Source organism: Carassius auratus, chromosome 8, assembly GCF_003368295.1.
Source record: "Carassius auratus strain Wakin chromosome 8, ASM336829v1, whole genome shotgun sequence".
In the NCBI taxonomy this organism is placed as follows: domain Eukaryota; kingdom Metazoa; phylum Chordata; class Actinopteri; order Cypriniformes; family Cyprinidae; genus Carassius; species Carassius auratus.
Window position 1 is genome coordinate 17,620,785 of NC_039250.1, and position 25,485 is coordinate 17,646,269.

At 37.3% G+C, this 25,485-nt stretch overlaps 1 protein-coding gene across 6 annotated transcripts in view; it reads left to right on the plus strand.

Annotated features, from left to right (window-relative positions):
* Nucleotides 1–25,485, plus strand: part of LOC113107453 (nuclear receptor corepressor 2-like) — a 123,526-nt gene that overhangs the window by 41,883 nt on the left and 56,158 nt on the right. For all 6 annotated transcript variants that reach the window (XM_026269967.1, XM_026269972.1, XM_026269971.1 and 3 more), the window contains exons 4-6: nt 7,300–7,477; nt 18,810–18,998; nt 20,521–20,634. In XM_026269967.1, coding sequence (XP_026125752.1) covers nt 7,300–7,477; nt 18,810–18,998; nt 20,521–20,634 — 481 coding nt within the window. The remainder of the gene's footprint in view (nt 1–7,299; nt 7,478–18,809; nt 18,999–20,520; nt 20,635–25,485) is intronic.

The following is a 25,485-nucleotide window of genomic DNA, read 5'->3' on the forward strand; positions in this document are numbered from 1 at the left end:
AAATATATATAAAAAAAAATTGTATATGACATTTCCAGTTATAGTTAAGAACCTGAACCTGAGGAGCTGAATGAACACCGATAAACTGAAGTGCTTTGCTATCGTATTAAGTCAAGGAAACTCATCCTGTATGAGATTTAATTAGATATTAAACACATAAACTAAACAATGTCTTATTATTATAATAGTGTTTATTTATAATTTATAATTTTATGTAGCCTTGACAGACTTGCCCTTTTCAAATTGATTCCAGTCATATTTTTAAGCAATTAGAAACCATCGCGACGAACAGTGTGCATCTGAAATGTTTTGAATAAAATAATGCATTATGGCCTTTAATTATTGGCCAAATTTTCATATTTGGTTGATAACTATGACAGTGAAGATGACTATTAATTGGCTGATACCGATATGGCGACTGATATATCATACATCCCTCTTTGTACCTATCAGAGAAGGATCCATATCAGCTGTCTGTTTATTTGGCCTATGAGGTCAGCATGAAATTGAAATTCATCTTAACGTTTTTGTATATTATCAACTTAACCATGCATATTTCTTTTTTATCAATGTTGTCATTATCATTTTTAATCAAAATATCTTTACTCAGTCTTCTGATTAAATGATAGACTACTCTCTGGTAACCTCTCTCAGATGTACATCACAATAGGGAAGAAAATATCTGTTGCTACTTCCAGTTCAAATACAATTAAATCCAGGTATACAAATATGTTTGACTGACTATATTATATCATAACTTTTATCTGTTAGCAAGCCTATATTTTGGTCAGGAGATTTCAACAACTTTCTAATCGTTTGCCTTTTTTCCGTAATCCAGTCTGTGATTCTCTCATCCATACCATTGTTCCTTTAATGCAGTGATGCGTGCGTGAGTGTGTGCTAGGTTAAAAATATCATGTTTTCCTTTCCTCCATGCTGTGATTATTTTTGCCATATAAGAAGCACAGTGTTGAATATGTGCGTGGGTGTATTGGGAATAGCTGTGTTTCTCCTCAGTCTGAATGCTGAATGTGGTGTGTGTGTGTGGGGGGATGTGTGTGTGAGCTGAGCAGTATAGTCAGAGCCTGGTACAGTAGAGCTGGCTGTTCTCACAGGAGATGGACCAACACCCCCGAGATACCAAGAGCTGCTGGAAGGATGGGTTAGCTTGAATAATAAAGTGTTGTGTGTTGGTAAGGTGTGTATGTATGCTCTTCCACATCCTTTACTTCGCCACTGCAGAACTGTCATCTTCCTTTTTTTGATGGGCATCTAAGTCAGATGAAAAACCACTAGTGCTATTAGAATTTCCTTACATACATAATCAAATGTTATACAATTGAAAATGCAGCCCTACTTTAAATTGAAACAGTGAACTGCACATGAGCCAGTTGTAGTCTGTAGTTTTTTTGTTTTTGTCTTGTTCTGGCTATGTAAATTAAAGGGGGGGGTGAAATGCTATTTCATGAATACTGAGTTTTTTATACTGTTAAAGAGTTGGATTCCCATGCTAAACATGGACAAAGTTTCACAAATTAAGTTGTACGTTTGAAGGAGTATTTTTGTTCCCAAAATACTCCTTCCGGTTTGTCACAAGTTTCGGAAAGTTTTTTTCGAGTATGGCTCTGTGTGACGTTAGATGGAGCGGAATTTCCTTATATGGGTCTTAAGGGCACTTCTGCCGGAAGAGCGCGCTCCCGTAGAGCAGAGCACTCAGAGCACAACAGGCATTCGCTGATCAGAGCGAGAGCGTCGTAAAAAGTCACAATAGAAGTGTGTTTTTGGTTGCCAGGGCAAGACAACCCTGCACAGATTACCAAAAAAACAGCATTAAGGGACCAGTGGATGGAGTTTATTTTTACAGAGCATCAACGGAGTTGTGCAAGTGTTTTTGTTTGTTCCCTGCATTTCGAAGATGCTTGTTTTACAAACAAGGCCCAGTTTGACGACAGATTTGCGTATCGTTTAGTTCTTAAGGATGATGCAATCCCAACGAAAAAGGGTCACGATCGTGTGTTGGAACCGCATGCGGTGAGTAAAACTGCTTCAAATATCTCTGCCTCCTTGTTAGTGCTTCCGCCTCCCCCAGACCCGGGTTCGAGCCCCGCTCGGAGCAAGTCGTTGCTGCTGCTGCTCTCGTTCAGTTTCAGCTTCGGGATCTGATTCTGGATCATAAATAAACGGCTGAATCTGACTGTTAGCCATGGTTTGTTTTGGATGATGGTTTTTCCCTCACGGTAATGTCACAGCTTCCACATGCTCTCAACGCAAAAGCCTACTGGCGCTCATGATTCTTTAGCTCCGCCCACATGTCACGCCTCCAGCCGGTCGTGTTTTTCCGGGAAAAATCGGTACAGACTATCTTTCTCTTATGAATATAATAAACCTAAAGACTTTTTGGAGTTATGAAGGATGCAGTACTACTCTATAGGTACTCAAGATTAACAGGATATTGAGTGAAAACGAGCATTTCACCCCCCCTTTAAGGTCTGTTTTTGGTCTTTTAAAGACATACGTCTTTGTGTTGTTTTGTGATGACAAGTGATTGGGGTTGAAAATAAGTTTTGTGGTCTTATCACCTTTTATCCTCTAGAAAGAGAGAGATAATAAGGGATTCAGGGAAATTAAAGCAAGATGGATGGAAAGGAAGAGGGTTGGTAATTGTGCGAGTGAAAGACTGACTGTAGCCTCTTTCTCACATAAATTCCAGAAAATACATGGATAATGTGTCCCGGAATCATTTCATTGTGGTTCATTCACACTGCCAGTGATTTTCGGGAATCTGTGTGTGCATTCACACCAAGGCAAGTGACATTACCATGTGACGTGTAATCTGACACGTCCTGTTTTAATTAAGCTGGCGAACGATCACAACTTCAGCGCAGATAGCGAGGAACTTCCTGATCTCTGCTTCATTTCAGTTTGCACACATTTTTTCGTCACGAACGTTGATCTGCCAGTAAAAGAGTCGCACAATAACGTGCGTCATCACTAGGACACACCCTTTACAGCATTCTTTCTGGAGCTCATTCTGGAACTGAACCTGGCAATGTTACTAGGTCCCCAACCCGGGATCGATCCCAGAATCAATCCTGGGACGTGTTTGCATTCACACAGAAGGCACTCCAGTAATTTTTTGGGACCAGCGTGCAGTGTGAAAGGGGCTAGAGCGATGGAATGATGGCGGAAGAGGAGAGATGGAGAACATTACAGACGTACAGGGGCAAAGTTCCTCTACAATAGCTCAGACATTCAGCACGCATGATCTGACCTCAATTCAGAATGAGGTCAGAGGCCAGTTGCTCTCTCTCTCTCTCTCTCTCTCTCTCATTGTGTGTGTGTGTCTCTGTGTATGACAAATCCTGCCTGCAGATAAGATTATCTTGCCCACTCACAGAAAGAGAGCGAGCATGGGTGAAAGCTGTAGTGTGATGTAATTATGTAAGTGCCAAGTGCCTATTGAAATTGGGGGATTTTGGTTAAATTGTGTGTTTTCAAGCATTTCGGTATCTTATCGCACATTGAGTTTTGCTAATGTGCATGTTACCTTCGCTCTGGTTTAGATAAGTTCCACCAGTGAACACATCAGTGCAGAGACACAAATGAATGTGAATAGTCAAGATGCAACACACCAGAGCTTTCCTTTCATTCTGCTGAAATCGAGAAGCTCTGCAAAAAAAAATAAAAAGTTTTTATGATATTTCATATTGTAATCTATTGGATGATTTTGATGTAATCTATTTTAGGATTATTAGCGAAAGGCACTAAATCTTTATTTCTCTTGTGTGCCTGCTTCTGTTATTGTATGTGACATTAAATTATATATGTTCTTTCAATTAATCATATTCTAAAGTTCTATAGTTTGGCAGCTAAAACATAATTCGTCTCCTTAACATTTTGTTTTAGGATTTTGTTCTCAAATAATTTAGTTGCAGTCGCATTAGAGAAGTTTGTGGGGAAAAGGTCCATTGTCACCGCTCAATGAGAAGTCATTTTCAAACCAAGCAGCATTCTCTTGGTAAATGCATTGAATCCATGTGACCCACCCATTTCAGAATCTTTTGAAATTACAGGATTTTGCCTGTGACAATTATCTGAACAATTATGAATGTGACCGCACCTTTGGTCTGATGAATAGGTCTGGCACGATCATTAATGTTACTGATTTGCTTTTAACCACAGAGTCAATAACAGACCCAGCTTGGCCTGTTACATCATATTTGCTGTCATTATTTTGCATTATAAAAGTCTATATGAAACTGTACATTGGCCAAACCAGTACTGACATCATCCATTAACAAAGCCATGTTGATTCAATTTGTAGAGCTATCACTAACAGTTATTTTGGTAATCAAGCAATCAGTCGATTATTCTGCCGATTAATCGAGTAATCGTATACTTGTAATGAATTTTTTTTTGTGGTAATAAAAATTGACCTAAGCTAAGAGCCTTTTAAAATACTTTAAATACATTTTTTGCCCAATTTTTACGACAGAAATGCTACAGCCACTGTAATTTATTGAAAATGTGGACATCAAAAAATGTAAACTCAGAGTGAGGGTTTAAACTTAAATTCTGAAAAGTGCAGTTAGCATAATGAAAAATACAGTAATGTATTCTCTAGGGGGGCTCCGATCAGGATTTTTGAGACCGATCACAGAAAGCAGTGTCTGCCAGTCAGATCACCAATACTGATATTTTTAAAGCCTTCTTTTTATCATGTAGAAATTATTTATAGCATTGATCCAGTCAAGATTTTTGGACATTTATTCAGAGCCTAAATTTCATTTTTGAAAATGAATTCCCCTCTTGTGAGATGGGATTTTTTTATTTAATGGGTTGGAGGGGGGCATTTAGACTTAATAGGTTATTTATTTCATTTTAATCTGGACTACAGCATGCTCTAGATATTGTTTGAAAGTGTTTTGATTATTTATTTTTCATTCACACTTTACATTGGGCTCCATTAGTTAATATTAGTTCATTTATTAGTTAACATAAACTGCCAATGAAAAATTCTTCTAAACATTCATTAATCTTAGGTATTCCAATATTTAATAACATGTTGTTGAAATCCAAAGTTGCAACTGTTATTTAATAAGCTAAAATGAACTAAGATTTAGTATTTAAGTATTTTTTTAAACAAAGATTAATAACTTCTGTTGCAAATGTAACTATATATCTTTCTGTATTGCTTTATTGTATTTAAATGTTCAGTTATTTTTGCTATGAGAAAAAATTATTTAACCTGTATAATGACCACTTTTTTAAAATTAAATTTCAATACTGTTATAATACCGTTTACCGTGATAAAAGAATTAGCAATTAATCGCAACAGGAACATTTTATACTGGCATGTCCCTAGCCATGACTGAGCAATTGTATAATAAGGAACATTGTCTGATGGCTTTTCCTCTCCTTCCATCAAATTCTTTGAAGATGTCTTTTGTCTGTAGCCTTCACATATCACGCTAAATTTCCTGCTCTGTTTCATTGTCTGTGTGGTGTGGAATGGCTCACATGCATTTACGTCAGCATTTGTTTGTATAAATCACAGTCAGTGCTGGAGTCTGTGTGTACTGTTTATTTAGACTGGGTAGACTGTGTAATTAATATGAGGGATACACCCATTTATGTTTTCAACAGTGTACAACCCAAACGTTTAGACACACCCACACTCTTTTATCCCCTCGAGAGCATATACACTCAAGCTCTTTAGGTTTACACCTCGGCAAACATTGTCTGGTGTGTCTTAAGAATCTTTATGACCTGATTTCACCTCTGGTTATGTCTTACCGTGTTTAAATGCAAAATATGTGCAGGGCATTGTGGATGTGTTTTCCATATGTCTAACAGACAAAGTCTGCACTATGCTTGTGATCTGTGGCCAAAATAATGAGGATGTGTAGATGTTTAGGTGTATAGAGTGCATATGTGTGCATTTAGTGTGTTCATGTGTATAATCTCTGGCTTTGTCACAGGAAGGGAAGTCTTTTGAAAACTGGGTGTTAGTGTGCACATGTGGTTTTAGTGTGATGTGTACTGTTGCCGTTCAGGGTTATTGAGTTTATGTGTGTGTGTAAATGTGTTTGCTCTTGATCGGCCTGAGCTACAGGAAGGCCTGTGAACCACCAGATCATACAAAGTACAGCAACTTGCCCTATTTGGGCCTCAATCAAAACATGTACAAGTAGACCGGGATGGTAATGCAAAATAAAACCAATGTTTCGAACACTGATAACATGCATTTGGGAACACAATATGCACCATGAAATATTTTTTCTTACACCCTAAAGATTTATTTTAAAAAATATTAATTATAATAACAACAACATATATTATTATTATTATAGATTCATGTTGTGGTCATGTTTTGGTGTATCAGAGTCACTGATTAGAAAGCAGTGCTTTATCTGCAGCTGTATATGTGTTTGTGTGTGTGTATATAACAGAAAGGTCAGGTGTTTGGTGGCAAGCGAGAACAAGAGTTGATGTGTATGTGTGATTGATGTGGATCGCGTATTCGTGTGAGGGTCAAGCACCTCTCCTTTCCTCTTATATCTCACACTCTGTCCACCAGCATCAAGGTAAGTTTACTCTTCGCACTCTTGTGTGAAAAGGCTCACTCCTGTACCGAGCACAGCATGGCACTATTGCCTGCGCAGCACTCAAACATTGCCATGGTTAAGCTCATCTTTGTTCTCAGTGAGCTGTACTTATCAGATTATTTGTGAAATAATTGCATAGATCCTGACCTATCCTGACTGCTCTTGTAAAACTGGGTGTTTCATTAGACCCATACTTAATGGATGTTTAGCACTGGGGTTATGATGGGATGTCTGTGTGGTTTCTCAGTCATTCAGGTCGTTTTATTGTATCCTGTTGATTTTATTAGACATGTTTATTTTTCTCTCGTTTATTTAAATAAATGCGTCATATGTCAACTCTTTAGGTATGTATAGCATTTCTAAAATCTTGTCAATCGTTAATTGCTATTTGTTGTAACAAATTCAGTTCAGCCCATTCTGGTAATAAGTGTCCTTTTTTAATGATCCTATTAATTCCCAGTGGATAAAATCAAGTCTTGCCCTCGTTATCAATTGAAAGCGTTTTATGTCACTGGAATCTTATTCACCCATCTGTGGTCTGTCGTGGTCTTCTAGTCTAACTTTTGGTAAATGTCAGTGTGTGTGTGTAAAAAGATGAAACTGCTTTAACCGTTTAATCCTGACATTCTTTATGATTAGACTATTGTATGTCCCATAATTCACTTCTCTTCTTGCCCTTTTCTGCCTACAGAGGTCAAGAGCCCCACATCCGATATGAACACATTTACCTACAGGACCCCGGCAGCCAATCAGAAGTGGAATACTCCGAGATGAAGCGTGCTCGCTTGGAAATCGGGACAGAGTCTCTTATTCGTCACTCAGCTCATCGTCAGCCCCTCACCTTGGGTGGAGCTGAGGAAATGGCAAAGGTTTGTTTTTCATCATAGATGTTAAATACCTAGAATACATATTTGTAACTATTGCTAGTCAATGATATGCTAGTGTTCTCATATTGGTGGAAAAAAGATGCAAGTCCGTTGCTAATTACAGTCTGCAACTGGCCTTCACACATTTTTAACCTTTAATCTTAAATGTAAATTACCATTTAGGAGTTGGTGATATATTGATAGACACTATTAACCGATAGAGATTTTGGACTATCGTCTCAATCACAGTGTTGTGCTACATGGTCATGAAAACTCAAAGTTTGCACATGTTTTCTTTGTGGTTTAAAAACAAGTGACTTTAAATGAAATGCATTCAGCAGCAATAGACAACTAATTTTGCTATATGTCAGAGAGGCCCGCAAACGTGTAGACAATCACTTGTATGTTTCAAAATGCCTGTCTTCACAATAATCCCTGTAAACACACTAATTTAGGTGTTAAGTGAAAGCCCTTGACTAATTCACTTTTGTAGCTTTAATAAAAAGGAAATATTTATTTTACACAGTGAAGAATATGCAGTGTTTTTACACATTTAATTACTTTATACAACGTGTAGCATTACTTATTTATTTGTTCTACTCTAGTCTTATTGCTTGTACTTAGTTTTTCTATTCTTATTTAATCACTGTTAAAAAAAAAAAGTTTACTTCAGTGAGCTTGTTTTTTTTTTTTTATATCATTTTTTAATTATTATAATTTTTTTAATCTAGGCTATTCGCTTGTTAAGTCTGAAGTCCAAACGCTCTATCAGTTACCACAAGAAAACAACAAAAGGTGCTAATATAAACTCAAAATGTGATAGAATACTAGCGAAAAAGTTATAATCTTAACTTTTAACTCCAAACCGAAGTCCCAGATAGGCAGACAAAAATATAAAAAAATATATATAAAATTTATTTGTGTTTGGGACGCTGTGAGCATGGAGACTGTAGTGCATACCGTAAGTTTGAAAGCGTTTAGCTGAAATTATTAATATGAATAAACAGTGCTCATAAATGGCTGCTGAGGTCGTATTCTCAAGTGAATTGAGTTGAGGCTTGAACAGCGCTTCTTACGTTATCACTTAACAACTGAATTATTAGTTTTTGGTGATATTGACAATGGTGACAAAAAATAATTTATGAAAAAAGAAATGTGTAATAATTTATGTAATAAAGACTATCACTAAAAATAACTATATTGTGAAATTTTTACAGTGAACTAAAATTTTTATTAATAAAATACATTTAGCATTTCTTATTTGTTTTACTGTAGTTTTTTTATCCTATTGCTTTCAATTAGTAGGTATGTTCGGGACTGCATTTACATTTACATTTATTCATTTAGCTGACACTTTTATCCAAAGCGACTTACAATTGCTTTATATGTCAGAGGTCACACGCCTCTGGAGTAACTAGGGGTTAAGTGTCTTGCTCAGGGACACATTGATTTCTCATAGTGGATTCAAACTCGGGTCTGTTAGCTTGTTGGCTTCTTTTCATTATCTCTGCATGCCTGCGACTTCATTTCCCAAAGAGCATGTTTTTTCAAGTGCAGGAATTTTTAATCGCCTCTTTTTGTTCGTTTTGTTTTTAGATGATATACCCTACATGATGAAGTGTGTTTTTAAAAAGCCATTTTAATGCCATTCCTTGATACAATTTCCAATTTGTTTTGACTTGTGTTTTAATATGTTGGCTCAGATGAAGATGAAAAATTATTTCAGGATATTGATTGATTTTCCATTGTTCTACATTTTTTTTATATATACGGTCGCCTAAAATTAAATGATGATAATGTGAGGCAAGCATAGGCTAAGGCATAATTGTGACCAATTTTTAGTTGAATTCATTGAGGTATTTGACATTGTGATTCATAGAATAAGTATTTCAAATGTAGGCTATTATATACTTTATATTTTATATATATATATATATATATATATATATATATATATATATATATATATATATATATATATATATATATTTTATAACCCTCTTTTTTGAGTTTATTGCTTTTAGACTAGTCGGATACAAAACTTCATTCAAATTAGTCGTTGCGCACATACCTACTTATTAGTTTCTTATTTAATTACGGACTGTTTACTTCTCTTCAGTGATGTTTTTTTTTTTTTTAAACCTAGACTATTTAAATGTGATGTTGACATCGATGACAAAAACATATGAATTTATTTATTAAAAAAACTATTTGGTATCAACATTGTTTCTCATAAAGACCTTATTTAAATCAGGAATAATAACATTGTGACATATCGTTGCAGTGAAATAAAATTACTCATATAGTGATATAAGATTACTACCATTCAAATGTTTTTCACAAAACTATTAAGTCGCCCAACATACAATGTCAAGCAAAGTACATGACTGCCCTTGTATTTTGCTCCACCCATGAAACCTTAAGTTTGTATACCGGTTCAATGGTTTTGTGTGTAATTGGCAGCAGCCTAAAAAGTATCTTTAAATTTAGCATTAGTTGTGACAAACAGAGAGCTTACTCTGAATCCTCAGGCTTGTGCATTGTGATAATTGCAGGATTAGGCTAGAAAGGATGCTGCATGCTGTACCTGGATTAATCTGACTGTGGAGAAGAGCGATAATAAGTCTGTTCAGCAGATTATCACTTAGTCCATATTTATTGGCCTCATAAATCAGCCTGTCTGTTTCCGTTGGCCTGTGTTTTTATCATTCTGGCCAGCACTGCCATTTACCACTACAAAGGCCTGCTGGGAACCGGCATGTGTGTGTAGACACTGTTTGGCTTGTGAGTGTCTAAAAGATTTCATCTTAAAGAGTTATGTCATTAATACCAGAACCTCTGACTTTACAGCTATGGTTTATATTTTAGACTGTAAGGGAATGAATTTGTTTGTGGTGTAACGGTAAACGGCACAGGCAGATGTTTGGACTAACTCTTCAACTTCTTAGGAAATCTGTTCTAGGTCAGCGGCTCTGTGAAACGTGTAGGTGGAATATAGGTAGCCTCTCTATAATAACATACTGCTGCCTCACACCATGTGAGATCCATTTCTGGTGCTTTACAACTGAAGGTGTCACCAGACTGTATCGGGTTTTGCCAAGTGTGCATCACAAAGCCAATAATGTGAGTGTTTATTGACTGCTTGAAAGACTCGCACTATACTCTTCCTCACAGGAACAATGAGAACCAGTAGATGAGTCAAACTGTGCGGGAAGAGTCACAAATGTTGCTGGCAGAATTTTTTATTGCATTGGCTATAGACAAATCCGGCGTAACACGGAAGTAAAGCAGCGCCGCTATTACTGCGTGCCTTTGCTGCTAAGGAAGTAGCAGAAGTAGCGTGTTGGTCCTGTAGGCAGCTGTAGCAGATGTTAGCTCAAGCTGTACGAAAAGTTATTTTTATTAGTACGTATGCTGTCCAGTGATGCCGGGAAGAGCGTGTTGTGTGGTTGGCAGTTTTAACAACACAAAACTACAGGCCTGGAATAAAACCATTTGTGAAATTCACGAGCCTTTGTTGCACATTGACTGCCCATGTTACGGCCATACGGATTACACAGAGTTCCTGGTCGAGCGGAGAAGTATTTATTGTTTGAATATCAAAATAAAATTGACAGAATGTGAGAGCTGAGGTTTTTTTTTTAAGTAAACTGCTCTGTCTGGTCTGTCGGTCTCCGTGTCCTCTTTGCTTCGTGATTTTTCTGTGCGCGAGAAAATGGATGTGTGGTGTGAGAGCATGTGAAAAGCGTTTATTGCATTTGTATTAGTTGTTTGAAGAGTAAAAAAAATCAATGGGTCTCAACCATTGACTGTGTTTGGAACGCAATTACAGGCGGCAAGTCGGTCAGACAAAAAGGGGAAAAAATAATTAATTAAAGCACATTTAGCTGAGGACAGCTTGCTGAGGACAACTTCCTCAATCTCAATCAGTTTAATGCTGGATTTGCACAAAGATTATTCTTGAAAGATGGAGCGGTTCCCTCTTTGTCTGGAGAAGGCGTTGTTTATGGACCACAATGGTAAGTGCATTTTATTATTTAAGTTGGTGCGTTGTTATGGCTGTACAAAAAAATTGAATGCGATTTTCATGCACATCTCGTCAGTAAAAATGCTCCTGTGATTATAAGTACATCTCCAGCACCTGTTCCTGCCCACTAGCTTCTCAAAACTAGCCCAATCGCGTTCTCCAATTGTGTTTCCAAGAGGGCAGCCTGTGCTCAGCTGCTGTCGAATCACAACACTGGAACCGCTGGCCCAATCAGAACTCGTTACTAGGGGTGTAACGATACGCGTATTCGTATTGAACCGTTCGGTACGAGGCTTTCGGTTCGGTACGCGGTACGCATTATGTACCGAACGGTTCGTTGGACTAATTAATTAAATTTGGAAAATAAAAAAGGTGTGTGAAATATAATGTTATGCGTTCAACAAGGTAGCCCAATAACCCAAACGACGTAACAGGCAATGCCCCTGACACCCCCGAAGAAAAAAAAACACCAACTTATATGTTTATGTTAGGCTACTCAGTCAGGCGCTCACTCACTCAGTACGCGCTGAAGGCTCGGTACGGAGCCCCGCACGCTTTCGCAATCCGTTCCCTCGGATTTGAAAACTGACACGCATTTTACACTTAACAGTGAAACATGCATCTAACTCCGGCAGGTGGGGTGAGGTGGGTGGAGCTTAGTATAATAAAATCACAAAAATAAGTCTTCATGTTAAGAAAGAATTGTACACAAGCATTTCCAAAACTGTCCAAAGGTTATTTAAAAATAAAGCAATTCACAAATTATTTTATGACAAATATTTTTACTGTCTTGTACTCATTTATTTAGCCTACAAATTAAAATTATAAAAAATAACTTTATTTTTATTTGTATCATTATTATATATTATTAAACAGGTTATGCATAAGAATCTTTTATCCAAAATAACTTACAAAAGAGGAAAAAATTACTCCAGAGTCAGTCACAATGCCAGGTTTATTGCACAATAATAATCAAGTATTATTATAGATTATCAGCAATTGAACAAGATTTTAATGCGCATCTTTCTTATTAAATCTTTGTATTCCACCTCGTACTACACTTGATAGAGAATCACTTAAGACACTTTGCTGTAAACCTATTCCACATAATAATATTCAATAAAACTGTATGTTAACACGTAGGAGTTTGCTGCATGAATCCGTGAGTACGGTTTACAAATCCGAGGGAACGGATTGCGAAAGCGTGCGCACGGATTATGAATTCGTGGGTACGGATTCAAAAACCGAGGGTACGGTTTACAAAATCTAAGTGCACGGATTGGAAATTCGTGGGCACGATTTGTTAAATCGAGTGAACAGTTTATGAATTCGTGAGTACGGTTTATAAACTGAGGGGACGGATTGCAAAACCGTCGCCACGGATTGCTTTTTTTTCTCCTACAGGTGACGTCCCGGGCTCCGTATACGGACATCACCGCAGCGAATGGTGCATTTACGTTATAGCCGCGGATATGAGACCTTACTCTGTAGTGGAAAACGCAGGTTTTAAGAACATGCTTAATGTAATTGAGCCCCATTACAATATTCCTTCACGAGCCCATTTCAGACAGACCGTAATTCCTGCTTTGTTCCAAAAAACATAAGCCCAAATAGAGAACCAACTGAGTAAAAACACACTAAATATAAAGAGTTATAGAGTTCCATATAAAAAGAGTTACATCTTTGTATTTGTTCATAACCACTACAACAATATTACATTTAATTTTTTAAAAAAAATTTATAAGGAGCTATTTTTGTTTTATACAGTATGCTGCTAAGAAAACACCATAGAAGATGGGTAAAGAATAGCTCCATCATTGTTCAATGTAAAAAAAACACATACTTTGTTAGTTTTAATAAATAAAACATTTTTTTAAAAATCAAGGAAATTTATCTGCCAATTTTTTCTTTTTGCTGTATCTAAAACGTACCGAACCGTACCGAACCGAACCGTGACATCAGTGTATTGAACCGAACCGAACCGTGAATTTTGTGAACCGTTACACCCCTACTCGTTACATATTTCTGAAGGAGGGTCTTTATAGAACATCAGCCCGTTTTTATGACAGTGAAAACAGCGGTATACAGATAGGTGAATTGTGTGAAAAATACTTTTTTTTTTTAAACTCGAAACATGAACACGTTATATTGCACACTGTAAACAGAATCAAAGCTTCAAAAAAGTGCGAAAAATGGGACCTTTAATAAAATACATTATGTAAGCTTCCCTTACTGTCAGATGTTCTCTGAAATTAAAAGAATACTCAACATTGTAATTTCTATTAGTGAAGTCTATTTATTATGAAAGCATCTGTAAATAATACAGTTAAAATGGTGAAAATATGTGAACGATTGCATTGCTAGCTGAAGCTATGCCCCTAAATTGTTCTGCTTGTGCTCCTTTTTTTTAGTCAGTGGCTACAGTTCTCCTTGTAAAAACAGTATGGAGCCATGTAAACCATTTAGAAAAAACATGTTATATGTTGGGTTAGGGTTAGGGTTGACATAACAAATGGGTTCCCTATTTGAGTCATTGTTAATGTAATCAATTGTTACAAATTAATATAGGTTTGGGACATCATGAGTGAGTAATCAGTGAGTATCCAGCTGAAGGTTTGACAGTCTTGTGAGCAAATAATCTGTATGTTTTATGACCTTATTTCAGTGACTTCAAAAAAAATTTTTTTTCTCTAACTACGCATAAAGTTGTTTTCTCAAAAACACAATCATGTACATACATGCTATTTACATATCATTATAGCCCAGACTTTAGCCATGTATATGTTTATAAGCAACCAAAAAAGAACAAAAGTCAGGGCATGTCAAAACTTCTCCAGGCCTCAAAACCCCCTTAGACCTCAGAGCGTTAATGTTCATCTCTGAGTTTGTGTGTGTGTGTGTGTGTGTGTGTGTGTAGCGGGATTAAGGTCACTGTGATCACACCTCCTGCTTGTGGCGTGATGTAAAGGGCAGAATGATTATACCCTCAGAGCAAGACTGTGTGTGTTGTGTGCTAAGGTCTGTGTGATCACACTCCCGATCCAGAGATGTTGTGCTGAGTTATGACTCCCCCCTAAAGCTTTTGTGTGTTTTTATCAGCCATGACAATATGGGGCTTGGAGGCAGAACTGTGTGTGTGTGTAAGTGGAAGCCATTGTGCAACAGTAATTAATTAGTAATGAATCTGACCTAGATGTGATGGTTGAGTGGTTGAGGATATATACATGAGGATATGAGTGCATTTGGGTGAGAGACAGACGGCGAGACATTTGAAAGGACACTCAAGTCAAAGTGGACAGAGGAAATCTCTCATCCTCTTTATATAAGAGCTGTCACACTCGATGACACTCATGAAACTGAGCGAGTGGAACTGAAAGCTCAGGGAGGAGAAGAGTTTCTCACATGCACACTGGTGTGTGTGTGTGTGTGTGTGTGTGTGTGCCGTTTTCAGCATACCTGCAGCACTCTGACAGGTGTGAACCAGCACGTCTGCGTCTAATGGCTTGTTACAGCTCAGGGTGTCAGATGACTTGTGTTACCCTGACATTCTATGATTCATAAACGTTTTATTGAGTCAGAGCTCAGAACTGGATTTTACATGTTCTTCACATACTCTTGGAAGTTCGTCAGAACGTCTATTCTGGGTTGAACAATGGATTCTGGAGAATTATGCATGACATTTGATCCTAGGGTGTTTTGTAGGTTTGTTTTGGAGTTGCTTACTGGGCTAGGAAAATGCTTCTCCTTTAGGTCTTTGAATCCAGTGTAAAATAGTATTTTTCCACCTGGCAAAAGTCAGATTGCTAAAACCCTATTTGCAATCTCAGTGACTTTGTTGTTGAGTATTGGCAGTTGCTTGGTCGCTTGTAGTCATTCCTAGTTCTGGGTGCCCTAGTAATGCTTTTTACTATGATATTTTGAGGGATCATTCCTATCTGCAACAGATATAAAATGTGAATACACTCACATACGTGCTTGTATGTCCACAGTGGAGAGCTGTTTAGCCACAGCTGTTGTCATGGCAGCTGAGAGCTTTCATGTAGAAAGAAGTGGTGGAAATGTCACCAGAATGCATAATCCATAATCACACAGTCAAAATATCATTGCGTTTAAGTAGTTCAGCAGAAATGTCTCGCATCATGTGATCTGTGAATTTTCTTTTTCTTGAAGATTTTGTAATGTCACGAGAATATTTTGTCTTAAATGTTAGTTTAGAAAATGAGTTTGTACTGTCAAGTTTTTTTTTTTTTTTTTTTTTTTTTTTTTTTTATAAAGAAGTCTCTTACGAACACTCTATGAAATCTAGTTCTTTATTTTTTATTTTATTAGTTTCAGAATATTTTCTGAATTCAGTCGTAATGGTTTGTTTAATGGTTTATTTTAATGGTTTATATTAGAGGTCGACCGATAATGGATTTTGCTGATACCAATAGCTAGGATGGACCACACTGGCCGATACAGATTAATTAAAAGATTTTTTTTTTTTAAATGGATACTGAACAAAAACAACATTACTGTTTTTTAAAAAAAAAACGGTACACAATTCTGTTTTAGCATGTCTAATTATTTGAATGCATAAAACAACTTAATTAATTCTTTTTTTTCTTAAAGAAGCCTTATAATGTTCAGAAATTCTGTGTTGTGTATTTAACATTTTCTCTTTATCAAATCACGGCATGAAACATTAATTTCATTGATCTTTTAATTACTGAAAATTAAGCAACCTTTTTTGGCAAACAAAGGGGATTTACTTTTAAAATTAAAATATAGAAGAAATGTTGTGTGATTTATTCCTTAAAAAATAATGTTTGTTTCGTTTAAGTAGTGGTAGTAGGCTAAGTACATTCTACTGAAAAATAGACTTCAAAACAAACCAGACTTATTTTGATGGGTTGCTGTGAATACCTTTACAGTTCTGTATATGTGATGTGGTGATAGTTTTACTCGAATCAAATGGTCATGAAGGCTTTTTCAGAGCTGTTCTGTAGATTTTGTTCATGTGTTTATGTCCTCATTTAGTGTGACGGCAGAGGCTGAAATCACTGCGAGCATCACGCGTGCTTCAGTACATGTGTAAATGAATAAATGAAACCTCACTTCTGCGCCATTTAATAAATGAGTCATGCAGAACATGCAGGATTCATATTTAAATAGACTTCTGTAGCTTAATAGTTACAGATACTAGTCCATATTGTGATTTTATTTCACGATACTTTTGATTAATTCATTCAAAATTTGACAAATTTCATGACATTTTAAACTGTAAATTCCGTTTTTATGACTTTTTTGGATTCAATGAATAGAAAGTTAAAAAGAACAGCATTTGATTGATTTAATGCATCTTCTGAAATGATATATTTTTTAAATCTCACTGATCTTAAACTTTTGAACTGTCATGTACACTTACTGCTGACTCTCTTTCAGCCTGGATGACTTGGTTGATTGATAAATGAATAAGTCTCACAAATGCACTTATGGGTGTTAAATGAACTTGAATGTGTGTATGTTTGAACAGCATTTCATGGAGAAATAAATGGGGATAAGCACTCAACACACCTTTAGTTCACATACACACACCACACCTTTGTCTCTGCCCCACTTTAACCCCGCAAAGGTTTCAGTCAGTCTGTGTGTGTTGGCACTTGTATCTGTTTGTGTGAAGGTTACTGCCGTGCATATCCATGTCTTAGCACTCAGGTTTGTGTTTATGTAAAGCTGCTTGGGGTTTTAATTCTCATACACACATTTTGGTTCTTGGTTGGTTCTTGTTACTGAGACTTGGCAGGATTATAGCGCTTGTCCTTGAATGTAATTGTGTGGGGTTAACAAGGCACTTTTCATTCTACACCGTGTGTGTGAGAGAGAGAAAGAGAGAGAGAGTGATTGTGTAAATACAGATTTGAGTCCTAAAGTGACTCCTCTATCAAATCCTTTTCAAGTGTTAAATCCCGCCTGAAGTTTGGAATGCCTCTAGGACTGTGTTTTGAACATTAGCAGAGCTCTCAGGCCGTCCTTGGACATTTGAGCTTTGTCTCCCTCTTTCCATGGACAATCTGGAATTTGGGCAACACATTTAAATTGTCAGGGGTTTCATAAAGATGAGAATATTTGTTTTAGCCTTTGTTTTGGCCACGGAAGCATGGTAGCGTTCAGAACAAGGCCCGCTACCATGCTTTCGCGGCCAAAACAAAGGCCGAAACATCAAGTCAAAAAATTATGTCCGACCCACTTCCCTTCTTCCGGCGTACTGCCATTCGATTTACCACCCCTGATGACGTTTACAATTTTCTTAATCAGCAAATTGAACTAAACAAACCACAAACCTATAATATTTAAACATAAATAATAAACAAGAAAATACACTTTCTTAAATGGCTTGTTCTTTTTTGTTGTTGTGTGGTTGTGTCCAGTCCATGCGTCTGCCTGAGTTATCTTTAAGGGGCGGTGAGAGAGAGAATAGCAGATACCCTCCCTGAACACTACTCTTATGTAACATTCTTTTTATGTGAGAGAATGAACCCAAAGGCTCCTTACCACACTTTAAACTAGCTGAATATTCAATAGCCTTAACCACTGATCTGCGGTGCGTACGTTCACTAGTTTATTATAAGAGGTGAGGCTTTTACCGCTAAACAGTCTCTAAGCGGCACTGTGTTGTAACCATGTTTTTCATAGTTTTGAACGAGAGAAGAACGGGTGCATTGTATCTATTTCCAGGAACCCAAAATGTCAAAACCTTGAAATGCCGAATAGCATTAATTAGTGGTGCTTGCCAAGGCATGCATCACTGTTGCTATTGCTCATGCTTGAGGTTAGGGGTTTGTTTAAATCCCCAAACCTAAGCATGAAACCTTGAAATGTGTTTATCCTTTGGACTTGGAGTTCTTAAATGATGCGGCTTATTTTAGTGTGACTTATTTTTACCTGGTTGTGATAAAACGAGTAATTTAAGATGATGATGGAAACCTTTCATTTCATTTAATAGTAGATAAACTACCATTTAAAAGTTTATTCAGCAAGGATGTATTAAAGTGATCATTAAATTGATGAAAAGCACTGTTTCCACAAAAAATATGAAGCGGCACAACTGTTTTTAACATTGATAATATTAAGAAACACACTTGCTACTGAACAGCAGACTGCTAGCAACCACAAGTCATCCTATATGGAATTATGATTCTAAGCAGAAGTAAATATTTAATATGGATAATGTTCAGAGGAAAAACCATTTGAAAACCTCAACTTTTACAAACAAATTAAAGCATTTATCGGATCTGAATGAGTACAATGTTGTGTGTGTTTATACAGGAACGCAGCAGCAGCAGTTCCATTGGAAAGATTGAGCCCATCTCTCCCGTGAGCCCAGTGCCCATGGATCCCGACCTGGACCTGGTTCCCTCTCGCCTCTCCAAAGAGGAGCTAATCCAGAACATGGACCGGGTGGATCGGGAGATCACCATGGTGGAGCAGCAGATCTGTAAACTGCGTAAAAAACAGGTAACCTTCCCCCCAGCTATCATAAAGCTGAATGGACTAGGATAAGATCCTAGAATGCATGTTCGTGTTTTTGTTTTTTTCAGAAATAGTTGGCACCAGGACAGTTTGCAAAGCGTTTTATTTAGATGAAGACTAAATTTCTTTCTAAGTACAGCTTTCAGAGCTGCAATAAGTAGATGCTTTTCATCCACAGTGCAGTTAGTGTTATGTAATTTTGGACACTCTAGTGTAGTAGCAATAGTAGATAAGTGTGTGCGGTGTGGAGTTGTGATGATTGTGTGGTTATTGCCTCAGTAGGCCACACGGTTACAAACACACTTCCTCTCTTTCCTCTCGGTCTCCTTCCCTCTCTGTTTCCTCTCCCTCTCTCTTTTTTTCTTGGTGGTGTCATTAGTCAGTGGTCTACTTCAAGCGTTAATGCAGTAGTATCATTTTAGGTCACTTTAGTGGAATAATTGCAAGTATATTCGCCTATTTTATGTCTTTTAATTTGCACAAGAGTAACTGTGTGCATTACAAGATTGCATTAGAATGTATTCTCAGATATTTCTAGTCATGCCTATCGGGGCATTGCGAAAATACATAAGCAGACCGCGTTGTCTTGTAAAACAGACCCCCTCATTCACTTGAGATTTTGGACTGTGTCCAAACCGCTGCTCAATAAATCGAAGCCACCTGCGCTCCATGGGCTAGTCCATTGAGGGGGTGATTGAGGATACGAGAGGGAGTGAAACGACTGAGTCTGAGTGCTTGTATAAGTACAGTCACGCTACCAAGAAAAATGAACCTCTCCTCATCTGCCCCTCAACCCCATACTGTTTTCTTTGAAAGATTTGGCATCTTTTTCAGTGAGGTAACAGACCCCAGCCATCGCTCTCCTCTCCCCTTAGGTTTCCTCCAAGCATTAAAACATCTGGGGTAATTAAATGGTATGGTAAACTTTAACGTAAAGCGAGGGAGTGATGGAGAGAAGAGAGACTATCAGATTACCGTGTGTTTGACTGTCTGCGAGGGCGGCAGGACGGCTCGTTTATTTTCTTTAACTCGGCACACACACAGCGTCTTGATCCTGCATAGAGCTGATCCATATGAGTTTGGATTCATGTTTGCAAGACGGAGGCCCCTTTCAGGATTTCATTGGAGCCAGGGCCTCTGCGTTTCTGTGTGCATCTGTGTATAAGCTGTGAAATTACTGTTGATCATCAATCTTTGACTATTAAGGTGTCTCGCTGGCTCTCTTAGCTAAAGCATTAGCGCTCCTCAGCCAGTCACAGAGCTTGTCTGATATTAGTAGTGCTTCTGATGTGGGGACAGCGTTAATAATAGGCCACGTAATATTGAATTCTTGTTGTGTCTGGCTTTTTACTCTAGCAGGGTTGCATTAATCCTCTTTTATCAGTATAAATAAGTGTTATTTTTTACATTTGTCACTGTTGATTTATAGCAGTCAGGATTGTTAGGAAGATCATACTCAGTTTTAATTTTTTTAGTTATTTTTATTTTTTTATTTTTATATTTTTAGCAACAGCTTGAGGAAGAAGCTGCGAAACCCCAGGAGCCGGAGCGCACCATCTCACCTCCACCCAGTGAAGCCAAACACCGCAGCCTTGTCCAGATCATCTATGATGAAAACAGGGTGAGAACAAAAAACACTGAATCTGATTACATATATGCGCATATATATTGTATTAGACAAGTACACATGAATGTTAAATGAACAGTGGTGTTCAGAGAAGCTCATCTGTAAACAGAAGCAGGTAAGTCGAGCAGCTGTGACAGATCTTAATGAGAGAAACAAGCTTTTAAATGTGTAATGAGGTGCTGCAATCGATTGATAGTGAACTGCCCCCCCACCATATGACTCAAACACACAGTCCATTGTGTTAAATCACACCGTTTGGCGTTTTACCATCAGTGCCCCCTCTGTTGCATAGTGTAAGCAGTAAAATATTTGACATTATGTCTTGTCACTTGTCCAGTACATTATAACTGAAAAAGTCAAAACCGAACTATTACAGAAAATCTAGAAATTTCTATACGAGTAGCATACCATTCAGGCTTCTTTGAAATACTTTAAGGCACTATGATTTGGGGTGCACTAATCTTAAGATTACATAGTATATACTATGGATTGTGTGTAATCTGTGATGCAGCCATGAAGAGTGGCTCAGCATGCTGCATACTGCAGCATTGATGTGTCTGTGGTGCTAGTGGTCCCTCTAGTGGAGAGAGGCTAGAGGATTACAGCAAGGGGTCTTAAACCGGGGCTATTTTAGCCTATATGATTCATAGATATGATGTGAAACATGTATTTGTATATTTTTCTAATGGGAAATTGACTCCAATTGCTTTATATAGCAGATATTTTACGTTTTGGTTGTGATAATCTGCCAACATCTGTATATGAAGGCACACAAAACACAGTGTTTCCCATACATAAACTCTAGGAAGATAATTCCACTTCATGAATTTCCATATTTTCTGAACTCCGTTGGATGCAAATGAGTAAATCTGAAGAATGCGTCGTCAACTTTTTCCAATGCGGCAAACTGGATCAACCACTTTTCCATACATTGATTTATTTGTGGCAGCCCTCCACAATAGTGACAAATATCCACCGCCCCCTGCCATCAGCTCCCATGTCTCACACATATGGCCATGACTTTAGCTCTATATTTAGCAACTTTTTTTTCCAGAGAAGATACATACAGAGAAACCTAGCAATATTTTTGGATAAACTGTAGCAATCGTTCAGTTGGAAGATTTCTTCAGTACTGCCCCGCAAGTGTGAAGTCTGACTGCCCTGGTGCAGTATCGCTTCACTCTGCGTTTATTCTGTGCAGTGTGCCGCAGCAGAGAAGCAGCGCATTTGTCAGTAAATGGGTATAAAGCAGCGCTGCATGAGACAAAAAAGTAATATAGCTAAAACCAACATAAATAGTCCTTATTTAGCGTAGATGTATGTTGATTTAATCAGACCACGTCGTGATTTATAAATCATAATTTAAACAATAAAGTGAGAGCGACTCCTGGTTAACATGTACTATTAATATTAGGTTGTGTTTAGTAACTATTTATACTTGTTTAATGTATGAAATGAAAACAGGATGAAACAGGAAATATGTAAATGGGAACAGCTTTATTGGGCATTCAGTTGTATTACAGTATGTGACAGTTCAGAGAGTAAAACTGATCTGAAGTTCCAAGTTTGTCTGAATGAAAACATGACACAATAATGTCATAAATATTCTAATTAATATGTGACATCACCTGTCTGCCACAAGTCTCAAAAAATCCTGTCGGTAAACAATGAAACATGATGACAGTTGTTGATTTTTAGCACAAAATTTTAACACGCCCTTTGGAAAGCTTCATGTATCTCATGTTTCTGGATTTTACTGTTCTCTGTCTCAAGTGTATCCAGGTCTGTACATTCATTCCCTCCATCAGGTGGTTCTGGCTTCTGTCCTGCTGCGATCTTTTAATCACACCCACCATCTCTTAATCCATTAAGGCCTCTCATGCTGGGATACTGCTAAAGAGCACTCACGCCTTCCTGTTCTCTTCCAAGAAGTGCTCGATGCTCTCTGAAATCAACATTATAGAATACAGAATTTTGTGCTTTGTATCATGCTGATTCATTGTGGTAGAGGAAATTGTCATATTAAATGTGCCATGTTGTTTTCCTTTGAATTTCACTTTATAATGTAAATCAAGATTCCAGCATCAAAGAAGGGTTTTGTATCCTTTCTTACAACATGTGTAAATAGCCTCTGGCTTCGAGCTATTCAATAAAACAGCTGATCAATAAAATTAACGGCAAACTAGTGTGTTTTAAGTGTGTGTACTAAATAGATTAAAATGTTCCTGTAGCTCAGTTGGTAGAGCATTGCGCTATCAAGCGCAAGGTTGGGGGTTCGATTCCCCGGGAACACATGATAGGTATAAATTGATAGCCTGAATGCACTCTAAGTCACTTTTGATAAAAGCGTCTGATAAATGCATAAATTTAAATGTTTAATTTTTAAATTTAAAAAACAGTGTGCATCAGATACAGTTGGCATTTGTATCTAGATGCATCACATGTATTTGCATCAGTAAAAACCTATTAGTTTATTTATAATTATTAGTTGATGCACTAGACTTTATTTGTTTAAAAAGTTACCAAGATTTTATGTTGATTGATTTATCTCTAAACTTTCTCAAGCGTGTTCTGTCATCACTGCTGCTGTGTGAATGACGTATCACAACACCACGGATACCTGAGGAAAAGCAGGGATTAAGTCCTTAATGTCAATCACAGATCAAATTGATTTACCATGGCAAACAGCAAATATATTTGTGGTGTTTAATGCATTTGAGACGTTGTGTTTTTCTCAGTGCATAACTGACATGTCACAAGTATATTTTTCATCTGTAAATGTTAAAGTCATGCAAATATGCACAAAGCAGCACTACGCTCACAAACACTGCTTTATCGAGAAGGGTATAACTGCAGCCTGGAGATCTCCAAATAGGGGAGGGAACTCCAAAAAGGGGTGGAAGCTCCAAACTAGGCTTGAATTCATCCCATGAGGAATTTTCAAACTGCAGGAATCTTTTCAGAACTATTACCAAAGTTCCAGAACTAATTGTAGAACTACCCACTTTTGGGTGTTTTCGCACCGCAGGAATTAGGTGCGATTTTAGATCTCGACTGCCTTTTTACAGAACCAAATTAGCTCCTACTCCAGAGCAGGGTCTAACCATCACTACTGGTACTATCCGTGACATAAGTAGACATTGATTGGCCAGACGTGTTTGAGAATGCCCTCACCCGCCATGATTTAAAACGCTATTTAACATACTGCAAACATTGTGTCAACTTATTTCGCAAGTATGATGAACAACAATAAATACACAGATGCTGAAGTGCAGTTATTGTACCAAATGTAGCACTGCCAGTTGTCATTGGAGATTCTTAATCTTCCTTTCCGTCATCCAATTGCATTACGTATACGTCAACGTTCCCTGTCCATTATTGTGAAACCCGCGAGATACAACAAAAACACAGCTCTGATCACAGTGTCCTCCATCCACCTGTTGTTAACGTTATTCTTCTTTGTTAAAGTTGTTGAACATTGGGCACAAATGACATTGCTGTCGACCGGCTTATGTCACATCCTAGTACACACGGTCGTTGCGAATAAAAAAAAAAACACTTTAAATGGTACTGGGAAATAGTGCAGGCATAGTGCGAAAGGCCCTATTGATAGGCATGCGCAATCTCCACCCCACAGTAGGGTTGTGACGATGAGGAAATTTTCCCACCACTTAATCAAGGTGTGACAATACCAGTAATACCAGTATCACCGCAGGAGGCTGTGATTTTCCTCACTTTCCATCACTTTTAAATTGCTTGTAAAACCGGCGTTCACATTTTGCTTTCACTTATAGATGGCAATCTGGCATAAAGCAATTGTTCGTTCTTAGTTTGTTTGAATTTTCCCTATCTTGCTTTTAAATAGCTTAAAAGCACCATGCGCAGTTTACTTTCACTTTTGAATTAGCACGCGCTTTTGTATTTTGTTTCGAAACTAAATCATCTGCCATCGACTTTTATTTGTCGTCTGTCTCACCTTACTCGTCTGGATGGGGACTCCGAATACCAAAATATGAACCTTTCATTACCCATAATGGGGGCACTTTAATGAGTGTTTCTTATAGCAGTTTAAATGTAGTATTCATTTAATGATTTTAACTTTTAATTTAGTGATTTTTATGCTTTAAAGAGCAATTTTAGATTGTGGTGTTGTAATGTTCTGCTATCTCTTCTGCTAACCATAAATGGTACAGCTGTCATAAAACCAGAGAGAAAGGCTGCATGGCTATTATTGTATGTGTGAGAGTCAGATGGTAATATCATTGCGTTTCTATTGGTCAGCACACTAACAGTTGATGGTTGATGGTTAGGTTGATCTATGCTAAATTTGCTTAATGGAACATCTTTTGACATCGAGTGAGACTAACTGAAATAAGCCTGGCCTATTTGGTAAACGTGTTTTATGAAACAGGCCTCCAGACATTAGATGTCAGATGACAGACACGTAAGTTAATTTATGATTTGCAGTCTGTCTGAACCAAAGAAATAAAACCAATATTTTTTCCATTGAATCGCATTGTTGAATCGAATCAAATCGAAATGGATTCGCATCGCATCGTAATAGGGGTGAATCACATCGCATTGGTAGCTGCTTCATTTGTATCTTCAGTGTATCCCTAGTGTGTACATATGTCAGTCAAATGTAGAAAAACATACATGTAAGGGAGAGCATTAATGTAGAACAGATTTTTTATTTATGCATTTTGACAATATATTTGTTTAACTGATTGATTTAGATTTATACTTTAAAGTAATATTATCAGTTTTAGTATTATTTATTAGTAATTGAAAAATTCCAATTAAATTGCGTAACTTAAATCTGCTATTTAAATCACAACCCTCAAA